Below are 13,043 nucleotides of genomic sequence, written 5' to 3' on the forward strand. Positions count from 1 at the left end.
TGTAGGTCTATGAAACCTGAAAAAAAACTGGAATTAAAACACTTTTACATATCCAACTTCATCTCACCTAAGTGTCCCCCACACAGTACCTTTTTCAAACAAAATGAATATGAGATAAGTTTTCCCAGTTTGTGAAACTGATTTCCCTGTGGCCTATTAGTCACCCTCCACTAAGTTCTTACAGTCAAAGAAACAAAACTCTGTCACAATCCCAAAGAATACCACCGGCCGAACATAGAACCATAACCTAAATGGACATCATGGACGTAAGAGCAAACATAATAAACATAAAACATTTTATGAATACAAAAAGGCTTTATTTAACTTTGTCATTTCAAATGTTAATGGTATTCTCTTTAAATTCAAGAACAGCTCCCCAGTCGTTCATGAGGAAAAATTAAATAATCAATTTCAGCCACATCACAGCACTATCAAGCTTAACATTTCAGCTGGTGCACAGTGCAGAAGTTACACAGTGCACAGTTAATCCTTCCTTATTGCCTTCTCAATCAATCCTAAATGAGTCATCATTGGTTGAAATGTTCCTTAATTGGACTTCAGAATGATAAGATTCACTTTCTCTGTGAAGAAGTCCAGCCCCAGGGCCTTCTGTCGGTCTGTGAGGGCATCTGACGACTGCAGCAACTCTATGTCACAGCTTTTCCCTGGAATAAAAACAAAACAAAACAAAACAATTACATATTCAACATAATTTCACCTAAATCTCCCCCACACAATACCCTTCACAAGTATTTATATGGGTCTTTGTTTGTAGAAAAATCTAATACTGACAGAATGAGTATTACTGAGACCATTGTTTTTTCCTAACTGAACTCACCAAATAGATTTTGCACTTGCTCATCAGGCACAAAAAAAGGAGGCCCTGAAGAGAAAGAGAAGGATAAGATTACACTCTGATGAGCTCTAGTGACATGTAACAATTCTGTTGTCTACAACAAATAGTGCACAGGACAAAATTACCTTTGTATAATTCTGGATTGTATAAAAGTGTGTCAAGGAGGTATCTGCAATCCTTGGCCATTAACGACATGATCAGTGCAGCATATCTTTTTAACAAAAATAAGAGACAGAGTTAGCCAGTGTCCATCATAACCTGCTTCCATGTTGAATCTAAAGGAAGGAGTCCATCTCATGTGGTCTTACTTTTCTCTGTCCTGTGGGTTTATGGCCACCAAGGAACCTCTGTCCCAAATCCCTCCAAACTGCCCCTCGATTGCACTGTCAAACAAAGTGAGAGTTTATCCAAGACAGCCTCTTAATTCTCCCTAAGACATATAATGCAATCCCAATTACCCTGTTAAATGAGAGACGACATACATGTTTACCTGGAGAAATTGTATAGATCACATTGGTACAAGGATATATTACCCCCAGAACTCTGTGGAGCAAAAAGGCAATGAATGCTTAACTCAAGTTCAATGTACAATACCCATACAGCAGCTTTCAGAGAACCCTTTCCTCTGGGATCCTACACAACTACAGTATCTACACCTCTGGAGGTTTCTCTAGTCCTCTCTCACAGCACCAATCACTAGCTGCTGCAGCTCAGTAGCTAGTAGAATGTAGTCAAAAAGACTGGACCTCTCAGACAAATAAATGAGGAGAAACACAACTCAGTCATATTGACTTTCTCTGATCTAAATGAACTTGTAACTTAAACATTCCTCTACATCGAAGGCTGATCTCCTTTTAACTTAACAGCTCTCTGATACACTGCACCTTGAAAACCTTAGCTCCAGGTATGGCAGGAACCACTTCTTCACTGTAAGTCATGTTGTTCTCCTCAAAGAACTGCTTGATGGCCTTCTCTGCAATCTCCACCCCAACAACCGAATGGCCCATATCAGCCAGCCTGGGATTCATAAAAAAAGAGAACTCTTTACTTTAGCAGGCCAGGACAAGTTAGTAATGAATATATTGCATTTCCTCTACTCACCATTTCATATCTACAGCTTTCCCACAGAGAGGGAAGAAGAATCGAACTCCTTCCCGTCCGGCGAGAACTCTTTCAATATTGCCCTCCAGCATCCTATCAATTATGAACAAAGACAAATATCACACCAACAAGTAAAACAGTGGCTCAGACATTGATTAATTCCTTACAGTTACAGGAAACGACAGAATTCTATTTTGCTCACTGAAACACATATGATAACCTTAAAGATGTTGCAAGCTGACATACACTTTACATGTTAAACAGGTATCCTTCATTCAAGTAACTATAAAGGTAAATTAAAGCAAGTCTTTACTTGTTTGCTTGGCACTGATGCCAGCCAGTTCTGTCGTCCTGCCAGCGTTCTTCCCATTCTTCCAGCGCCATCACTCTATCCGCCTGGGCAGCCAGCATTTTGTTTGTAACACCAACTGCAGTCGGTTAGAGAGGACGTAGGTGAAATGCCTGATTCAGCTGACCTGTACGTTTACAGCTGATCATAAACAACACACACATGGCCTCACATGTGTGATTTAAAAACGTTCTCCTAATCATTGTGATAATACAATCTTTGCATGCGAGAGGCATGCATGTCACAATAGCACCACTTATAAGAGTCGTCAAAGATATTCTGTATAAGGGTCATTCTTCCAATGCAAAGAAGACCCGAGGATAGATTTAGTTGAGAATTTACTCAGAATAAACCCACACCAGTTTCAACACTTTTCATGCGATTTGGTAAGCGACTGAAACACCGGGTGACTTCATATTAACAAGATAGATATTTGACATTAACGCAGGAATCGGGGTTATACATCGGGGTTATACATCATGTGCGATGTGAGGGAAATCTTACCGAATTAACGATAGGCTACAGAAACAATTTGTAACTTCTTTCTTATGTGCATAAGAATCCTTTTATGAGTTCATTCAACAATGTACAACAAATTGTACACTTCTGGTGTGGGAGGAGCCTTTGTGTACACCGCTCTCTACGTGAGACATAGAAAATGAATTGACAAGAGATGTACACCTTTCGCCCTGTTTTCGTCCTCAGCCTCGCAAAGACTTCATACAGGGATATACACGCACCGAATACTTTATTAGGAACACTATACTAAATACTGGGTAGGGCCTCCATTTGCTCTCAAAACAGCCTCAATTCTTCGTAGCATTGATTCTACAAGATGTTGGAAACATTCCTTTGAGATTCTGGTCCATGATGACATGATTGCATCACGCAATTCCTGCAGATTTTTCTACCACATCCCAAAGGTGTTCTATTGGATCCAGATCCCGTGACTATTGTCATATTCATGAAACCAGTTTGAGACGACTTTTGCTTTGTGACATGGTGCATTATCATGCTGGTAGCCATTAGAAGATGGGTAAATTGTGGCCATGAAGGGATGCACATGATCAGCAACAATACTCAAATAGGCTGTGGCATTCAAGCGATGATTGATTGGTATAAACGGGCCCAAAGTGTGCCAAGAAAAAATTGTCCACACCATTCCACCACCTCCACCATGAGAAGGTATACAGGTGTTCCTAATAAAGTGTTCGGTGAGTGTGTATCTCAATTTCGGATGTCGTGTCAGATAGTGTTCATAAAGTGTGTTTTTCTGAGTAATATAATGAACATGATTGTAAAATATAACAATGAAAGTGCCTTACACTGAAGACACTTAGTCTTCCAAATCTGTTTCATGACGACTAATTACGGTTATTGACGATACTATGATTATTAATGTTATATTGCTCAACTTCGGCTTCTATTATGATTATTCAATTTCTTGTGGGGGAAGCGTAAGTATACCTCAGAGTGATGCACTCATACTGTAAAACACATTTAACATCGGCTTATGTCATGAAATTAAATGAATATGAGAAAAGCTGCTAAATCTGTTTTTTTCTCAGTTTTGGGAGGCTCTTTGTTTGATCATGTTGTTGATTGGAATGCTCACACATTTGATACCCTCCTCCTCACATATATAATATTGTGTTTTTCTTATTATTGGAAATAAAATGTAAACATAAAATACAAAAGAGTGAAGAACAATGTTGAGGATTTCTGCAACTGCTTCCAGGATACACAAGGTGCAGTTGTCAGGATGTCAAAACACAAGGGAAACTCCAATGGCTGTTATTGAGAAAATGGTCCCTGCATTGTTTGACAAAAAGGATCATGGCTTCGTAGAGATATAGAACTTACCACTTGAATTCTAGACAAAATAATAGAGGTTGCAGACATTTCTAACAAAACTTTCCAATGAAAATATCTTAAACCAGGGAAAGTTGGGGACTGGAAGACGATGTTCACTGTGGCCCATAATGAGATGTTCGACAATATCTTCATGAAGATGAAAAAACGTTCCCAGAGAGTTTGACAAACTGCTGACTACATTGTAACTGATCAGCTCGAGTGGTTGTTAAAGAAATTGGAGAAGACCGAAGTCATTTAGATCTGGCAGTAACCTAAATGTACATTCTCATTTGGTAATGTCAGTAAACACTTAAATGTATTGTCTGGACTTGTAGCCAAATTGTGAAGAAGTATTGATGCAAATTAAACAATTTCAAACAATTGTGTTTTAACTCTTACTTTGATGTGATTGCAAAAAGATGAACTACAATACCCAGAATTCATTGATGAAGTATGCGTCCTGCGCAGCCTCAATTTGAGAAGGATATGGCAATCTGAGTTCTTTGAGCTCCAACTAGCTCCATCTAGCTCCATTAAGACTTCCGGTTTAACTTTTCGCCGTATTCGCGGCTTCAAAATAAAAGCGCGAGTTAAAACATGAATGGAAAGTGATGGGATCACAATATTTTCTCATATTTTTGCTGAAATCAAAGGCTAAACATAATTTTTACTACCACTGTACTCGACAACATCTAGTATACTTATCAACTGAGTTTCAACCATGAGGGGTGTCATACAAAGATTTACTGGCACTTTTAACTGTGTCCCAACAGTTAAAAGTGCTACCTCTAGATTGCATAGGGAACACATAATGGACTGTACACAAAATATTATATGTCATATGATCTATTATGTGCCAATAATTGTTTGTATGACATCCCTCATGGCTATCTGTAGCCTCCACTGGAGAGGTGCATGAGGAATGAGCTTGTCCGATTTCTGCAATAGTGATTCATAATTCATCGTTAATAATTGTTGTTTCATTTCAGGCCTAAGCTAATAACAATTTCTCTCCCCCCTCTCCCTGTCTTTCGCTTTCTCTCTCCCCCCGCAAGCAAGCCCACTAATAACTAGAAAAGGAAGTTCTAGAAGAAACTTTGTGGGCTTGCAAAGTCTTATTTTGGTCGTGAAAAGGTTTAAAGATGTTTCGATCGTTAGATTTGCTGGGTAGGTGAAAGAAAGTAGCGTATAAAGTTAGAGATAGTTTGGTTGGTTGGATGGATGGATAGAATGTTGGGTTACAGTGAGTGAAGCAGTAGTGACTGTTGAAACTAGATGTTTGGCTTACGACCTAAGCAAGAATTCCTCAGACATGATGTTGTGTCATCAATAAAAACTAAAATCATTCCTGTTGCATTGGTATGAACCCCTGAAGGTCATAGTTAAGTGGTGAGTTGGGGCCACATTCATGGAAGATTCCAAATATTGTACATTTCAACTATTGTACACGCAGGCACTTGGTGACTTGCCTCTGGCGCTGGGCTAAGTATCAGTACTACAGTGCCCTCCAGACGTATTGGAAAGAGGAAGCATTTTGTCTTCTTTTAGCTCTATACTCCAACAGAGATTCTCAGCTTTAATTTGATAAAACTAAGACTCCTAGGAGATAAAAGTTAGCCTTTTAGCCAAAACAATGAAGAGGTTAATTAGTATCGGTTATACTGAGTGAAGCAGTAGTGACTGGTGAAAGGAAGAAAGGATGATGCTAGGTAGTGGAAGTGTTGAGGAGTAGAGTGGTACCAGAGATGTATTGACATTTTTGAAAAATAGTTCTGCACAGCCCATTATTCTGTGGAAATACCATTTCAGAATAATAATTAGGATATAAGAACAATTAAAAACCCTTCTGGGGCAATACTATACGAAATATTATATGTTATGATTTATATATATTTGTTAAGATGATGTCTGTGATTCCTTGGCCTCTCTTTACCATGTTGAAATGTAAAATAAAGTTTAACATGCGTGCTCTTATTTTGAAGAAATCCTCCTTTGCACACATTTACATTGACCGGAAGTAGATGGGCGGAGTTCCACTATTGGAGCTCAGAGAACACAGATGCTATAGCTGTAGCAGCTGTCACCGATTTGGTGGTGGCTGTTCTCTCCTTGTGCAAATTTCGTCGTAACATCTTTCATGTTGCAATTATGTAGATATGAAAGGCACTTTATCCATTACTGACAGGCGTCTTTATCCATCATCCGTCCATGATTTGAGCAGTACAAAGTGCTGTGTTGTCCTTTTGTAAGCAGCAAGCTTGGACCTGTTCAGATAGCCGTGTATCAGTAGTGTGGTCGAGTTTTGTTTTCCTACGTCTCCGGATAACAAACCAGCTAGCTCAGCTAGCTAACCGAAACTATATATTGACGAGCAGTCATTATGTTTCTTGTAGTCCTCTGTGGCGAACATATTTATAACTGTCTTTCCACCAGTTTTGCCGCAAGCGAAATAGCTAGTTAACTGTTTGCTGGCCTATGTTTGCTTCTGTTTTGGTCAACGCAACGAAAACAATGTGGCAAAGCGTCGGTCTCACAGTGCTGGTCATTGTGGCCACCCTTGTATGTGCGCTGCTCTTCATGCTGTTTGGTAAGTTAGCAGTCAATATAGCCCGTATGATGCCTGATTTATGTTAAGTTAAATTTGCTTCCATATGTCAAATACATTTGAGGACTATGACATTTTATCTTTCTCTGAGACAGCTGCTAAACTTATTTGGGTGCTAACGTTAGCTTCTTGTTACGCAACACAAAGTGCTCAGACTGAGTCGGGGCAAGCTGCCTGTGTCTTGTTGTGTTCGGCTACACGTCGTTGATGCTGTTTGTTCATCGGCTTTTAGCTGATAGTTTGGGTGCAGCTCGGCCACTCATCTGACAGTGAGAAAAGACCAATTAAGGCCCACTTGCTGAGGGGGAGTATGCTAGTTTGCAAAAAAAAATTGCTTTTAATCAAGAGTCCACATATTTCCTTATAGCACACTCTGGTCCATACCATTAGATGTGGTTATTTCTGCTTGAGCAGTGTCCACTCGCTTTACCCAACTGGATTTTGTTACAACATCAAGACCAAAAGTCGGTCTCTATTTTTATCCTGTACAGAGGGAGGGGCCTGACTGAGTCAGTCAGTATGGCATGACACAGTTATGTTATCATCACATCTCTGGACATCTAGTCTGACATTTAACCCTCTCTCTCTAGCATAGCCTAATGGTGCATTCAAGTGCTCCTCGCAAATTCAGAGCTTCCCACCATGATTTAGCTTAGGATTTAGCTTGGAACTCCCTATTGGCTAATTCCGAGATGGCTCAGAGTGGGGAAACACAGAGATCTCAATAGTACATGAGTTGGAAATGTCCAAGTTTCCTATTTCCGAGTAGCACTTGAAAGCAGCAACATCCCAACTGTCACACTTAATGCAATGAATTGCTTGATTAAGTCCAGTCCTTGTTTTCTCTCTTGCCCCTCAGGTTGGTATGTCGTCTGGCAGCTCTTCCTGTCTAAGTTCAAGTTCCTGCGTGAGCTGTTGGGTGACGCAGGGTCTCCGCAGGCTGAAACCCAACCGTCCGAATCCAAGAGCGAACGCACCTCTCCCCCGACCACACGCCAGCGGCCCAAGACTGCCCGCCAAAGGATGGTCTCCCCTGATAGCACTACATAGACCACCCATCCCTTGTCCGTCACACCTAGTGCTGCTATTCACCAAACCCCAGCTCCACTAGGAAACACTGGTGAATGCAGCCCTCTCTAAATGTCATGTCTGATTTATTTTCATCCACCCCCCCCCCACCCCCCCGCCCCGACACACTGCACTACCTAAGGACCTCTGTGATGCTCGAGACTCCTCCTCTACCCTCCTCTCCAGGATGGGACACCCTCTTCTAACCAGACCAGGCAAAGCTGCTGATATTAAAGGGACAAGCCATCAAATCATGGGACATTCTGTATGCCACTCGTTTCAAGTTCAGATATGTATTTTAGCTGTGTACAGTATATATGTGCTGAGCAGCATGTTAGGGGTCTCCTACCCCTGGCCTTCACTGACACTGCAACATGGTCAGCGCTCATTGGCTGTCAGGCTGCTGCCACCTGCATGGAGAATGGGTTGCTCCATCACACAACGACAGCTGAGTGAGAATTCGCTGTCATGACTGTTTGTGTGTGTTTTATGAGGATATTTGAACATGTATGGGTGGGTGTGTGTGTGTGTTTGTAGCAAAGCTTTCTCTGACAAATGTAGACAAACAACTGTTATATAAAATGGGCTCATCTGTTAACATTTCTTTCAGAAGCAAAACTCTAGCAGAAAAAAAACTGAATGAAACAATGTGTATAACTGACAGTGTGTTAAAATTGACTTTAGTTGTAATAACAAAAGTGCAATGAAAGGAATGTTTTTGTTGTCATTTTGTTGTTCGGTCGGAACCCGTATGTAACGGAAACAATTGGCCATCAAGAAGACAGAGAGGGTTTCACCATAAAGACTATAGAACCAGAGCCCTCCAGGATGGCAACAAATAGATTAACCCATTGCTAGCTGTCCACCTGGAGATGCCATCTGGGCTTGTTGCTGCAGTGAAATGCTCTCCCTACTGGTGTCTGAGCCCCATCCTGTGCCCTGTGCCTCTACTGGTGCCAGTCTAGATGGCACCCCTATAGTTCCTGACATGGCTTCTGTACCACTTCTATAGCCAACATTGCAAAACAAGTCAATTCTTTATGTAATGGTTTTACATTGTGATGGTTGAAATTTCAGTTTGTTTTGGCTATGGCTGTAATTTACCTTCATAATACATTTATTTCTTACAAAAATGGTGTCTCTCTCTCTTTGCAAAGAAATGCACCTTACATGACATGGCACTAAGCCAATAAATGTTCAGTAAGGAATGCAGCATTCTGCATTCCTTGCTATCTGTTGACAGATAGCAAGCACACATTCTTAGGTAAGGTTTAGTGAGTTTGCGTTGAGGTCTTAACACACATCTGCATACTGATAAAACTGTCTGAGTGTGTTATTGTAGCTAGGACACATCAGAACCTATGAGGTCATCTCTCTTGTGCTTCTGAAAGTAAACCTTGGCCCATGATAGAATAGAATAAATCCTCTTATCTCTACACTTGTGCGTCATGCTTACAGTGTCTGGACACCGGGTGGCAGTGTTGCCCTGGATGACAGAGAGAGAAACTGATGTCAAAGGCTTTGTCAAAGTCGTGTTTATAAGAACAGCATGATCATTGAATGTTGTTACTGAAAGCCCAAATTCCCTCATTGGAATGTGACTTACATACAAATAAGGGCCCTTTCAAACTATTGGGAAATAGGATTCTTTTTTTGATCAAACAACTGAATTAGAGGACCTGAAAAACATAGTCTTCATACACTGTCTACACATACATCTCTAGCAAGACTGCAATCATGCACCATAGAACAAAGAAAATGTGAAGATGGAATTGAAACAAGTGTGCATTGTTTACCCTGTGCAGAAATGATACAGGATATTCAAATGTCAAGCATCCAGCTGCAGTCATCCATCTTCTTACATACAACAGATGCTGATTTTATAGGGAAACCACTTTGAAGTAAATGGAGTTTGAGGCCTACTCATACAGTACTTTTATGTAAACACTAATGAAGGAACTTTTCTCTCAGATGACCTGGCACAGTACATCACGAGAGCTACTGTCTGCAGCTGGGCCATTTTAAAGAGAGGGGGCCACGCTGAGCAGAAGAAGCTGTAATTTCAGAGCCTGCAAATACTTTACAGGAAATTATTGTGGTGAGCCAAGGAAATGACATCGCCACTCCGCCGCTTTTCAAATTCTATATATAGAGCTGAACCAGCCTTGCTCTTCCACTCCCCCATGCGCTTGGCTGGAAGCATTACACATCATTTCCTTCGAAAATACATTGTGTGGTTTTTCACTCGACAGACAGGTGAACGTAATAGCCGACTCTAGTCAGTGGCTGACCACCTCCCTTGTATATCACTCGCCCAGCCAAGCACCTGTTTAGTGTTTCCCGTCAGGACTAGACAGTCTCGCTGAGGAACATAGACAACTGCTCCAGGGGGAAACACAGCACAGCCTAATCTCTCTGCCGGAGTACCTAGTCCGTGTGAGTCAGGGGAGGCTGGTGGAGGTAGAAACCGAAGGATGGGCTTTTGATACTATTTGTGTGTTTGATACCATTCCTCATTCCATTCCATACATTACAATGAGCCCGTCCTCCGATTTCTACCTCCACCAGCCTCCCCTGCTGAGCACCTAGCCTGTGTGAGTGACCTAGTGTGAACTAGTACCCCAAGGAACAAAGTTACCTGGAAGCCTAATTGCAATTAAACGGAGGGTGAATGCATCTTCAATTGTCATCCCCAGGGCAAGGGCCTAAATCTGCCTACCGTACGTACCACACCCACCCCACACTCACCTCCAACTCATAAATGTCTGCTGTTTGGCAAGATCCCCTCCTCTCTCCTCCTCCACCTCCTCCTCCTCCTCCACCCCACCTAATCCCAAACCCAGACAAAAGCTGCTGCACCCCCCCCCCCCCCACCCCCTTGCATAATACACACACACACACACGGGTGAGTTCAGTTCAGTACTATCTGTCCTGGGAGTCTCTCTGCCAGCGCCTGAAATAGCTCATTGATTCATCAAGCTCTTTCCAGGTCTCTCCAGCGTTACGTTGAACTCAGCCAGGGCCCATTTCTCTGCTCTGCCGGGCTCGTTCGGAAGCCACACGATGTTCCTGGATGCCATTATTAGCTGAGGATAAATCTGAGAGATTCTTGTCAGCTGGGACCTCGAGACTTTGCGGAGAATGACATCCCTGATTTACCGTCTCAATCTGCTGCTGGAGTTAAATGAGAAACCTCTGAAAGCCATTCCAATGCGGATTCCTTTTTCCCTCTCGTCCCCTGGGAGAGCACTGTACAGAATGCTAGGGATAATAAAACTGTTGATTGCCTTGTAAGTGCCAGTCTGTGTGTACTCAGAGCCTCTTCATGAGATTTTCTGATTGGGAGCTGACAACGGGTGGGGGGTGAGGGGGGGTGAGTGGGGGTCTGTGGACATGGGGGGGGGGGGGGGTGGGGGGGCATCTCCTCCACACTCCCTCTCCCCAGACCCTTCTATCACTCGTAGAGAAAAAACTTTCTGTCTAGAACCTAAAAAGGTTCTCGGCTTGAGCCTGTATTAGAACCCTTTTCGATTCTCGGTAGAACACCTTTTTTTTCTAAGAATGTACTGTATCTAGACCCACCTCTCCGCAGGAAAATGCTATATTTCTCTCTGACTATAATGGCAGAGAGAACAGAGGTCAGGCAGAAAGAAGGACATAGGAAAATGAAACAATGGATGTTTTGATCTGTGTTCCAGGGCACATGTGCATACAGTACACAACCAAACCACAGTACCTTTCATACCAGGCTGTATTGCATGCCATTCATTCAACATGGTTTAGCTTAATGGTGATGTTCTCTTCTAAACCCCTGTGGGTTTTTCACCTCACGTGCACACTTATTAAACCTTCTCTGTTAACCGTTTGTCTTTCAGCTGTCTTTTTTGTGCAAATAATTTAAACTTAAATAAAAACTAAAGAATATAATAGAATACATCGATCATTTATCAGTAAATGCCACACATACACTATAGTCAAATGTTATGTCACGTTCTAGAATCTAGCTGAAAGGGAAAATGCTTGAGATGGTTCCCAGATTAGCTTCTGGATCAGAACATACAATGTTCCGTCTCCCTATGTCCTCCCTCCTGCTCACCATGTCATAAAGGATGTTCCACTAGCAACCACTAAGAATGGTCATTTGGCATGGGCACCTTTCCACTGGCCCTGCCTTGCTTACCATGCAATCCATTTAGCCCTGTCTTTCATCGCCCCCTACGAGGGCTAAAAATGGTATGAGAAAGCTTCATTAAATATGACACGCAACGGAATATCATGTGAGGATCCAAGAAGATAAGAGAAAGGGGTGGTGGTGGTGGTGGTGGTGGTGGGGGGGGGATGATTTACATTAACTACATCCACATGTTCAACATACCACAACTGTCTCTTAGATCGTAGATTAAAACTCTTTCTGAGTGGTCCACGTTGTGATTTTTAAATCTGTATTTGTGTATTGTTCAATCACTGCATTATTGTGGAGTGACTCTAAAATAATCGATTGATTGGTCTGTCTGTCTGTCTGTCTGTCTGTCTGTTTGTCTGTCTGTCTGTCTATCTAGATGTTGCCCTCATTCACGGTCAAGCCTGACTGGTGTTTTTGCATGTGAACACATTGAGCAGTTCCACCCTCAGACTACAATAGTATCCTTTTATCCCAACCACACCCAGCCCCTTTGAATGTGAGAGTTGAATACCAGTTACTGCTCAATAATATCCATGCAAATGGACCTGGATTTTGTGTGTCCACCTGTTGGGGATGTATTGTGTATGTGTCTGTCTCTCTGTATGTGTGTCTGTGTGTGTGTGTAAAACAAAGCATAGGTGAGCATTAGGGAGCCAAGGTCATGAGCACTGTAAACAAAGTGGCGCCCAGTCTTCTAGCCAGCAGATAACAAACTTTATAAAAAGACACAGTTATATGGGTAAGAACAGTCCTTTACTTTGTCTGCTGAGAGCCCTACCCCCTTAAGAAAAGAGTGTGACATCAAACGATTTTACACAAATAACTGCTGTCATTTCCAGCAGTAGGGTGCGTCAACAATCTACAGGTGACAATGAAACAAAGGTCATCTCATCATAAGGTGCTTTATATGAAACAGGAATGTTACGAAAAATATGTCCAGGTTACCCTAAAAAGCCACGGATATACAGTGTCTATATATTCATATCATTATTATAGAAAACGATCTAGAACAAAAAATAGAGCAAAA

General features: G+C 41.9%; 2 protein-coding genes across 2 annotated transcripts; one reads left to right on the forward strand and one right to left on the reverse strand.

The window, feature by feature from the left end:
• Positions 1–279: 279 nt before the first annotated feature.
• Positions 280–2,997, reverse strand: LOC310815533 (putative thiopurine S-methyltransferase). Its single transcript, XM_083685352.1, has 9 exons — positions 2,811–2,997; positions 2,271–2,385; positions 1,958–2,050; positions 1,741–1,873; positions 1,347–1,399; positions 1,165–1,239; positions 982–1,067; positions 839–883; positions 280–665 (listed from the first exon to the last, which is right to left on the reverse strand). The coding sequence occupies exons 2-9, from the start codon at positions 2,366–2,368 to the stop codon at positions 547–549; spliced, it is 702 nt and encodes a 233-aa protein (XP_083541478.1). The 5' UTR covers positions 2,369–2,385; positions 2,811–2,997; the 3' UTR covers positions 280–546.
• A 3,200-nt stretch (positions 2,998–6,197) lies between these two features.
• On the forward strand, positions 6,198–8,960 carry smim13 (small integral membrane protein 13). The gene is made up of 2 exons (XM_083684608.1): positions 6,198–6,747; positions 7,625–8,960. Exons 1-2 carry the CDS (start codon positions 6,636–6,638, stop codon positions 7,813–7,815), a joined length of 303 nt encoding a protein of 100 aa, XP_083540734.1. The 5' UTR covers positions 6,198–6,635; the 3' UTR covers positions 7,816–8,960.
• Positions 8,961–13,043: the final 4,083 nt, after the last annotated feature.

Source organism: Argentina silus (genome assembly GCF_951799395.1).
Source record: "Argentina silus genome assembly, chromosome: 14".
In the NCBI taxonomy this organism is placed as follows: Eukaryota; Metazoa; Chordata; class Actinopteri; order Argentiniformes; family Argentinidae; genus Argentina; species Argentina silus.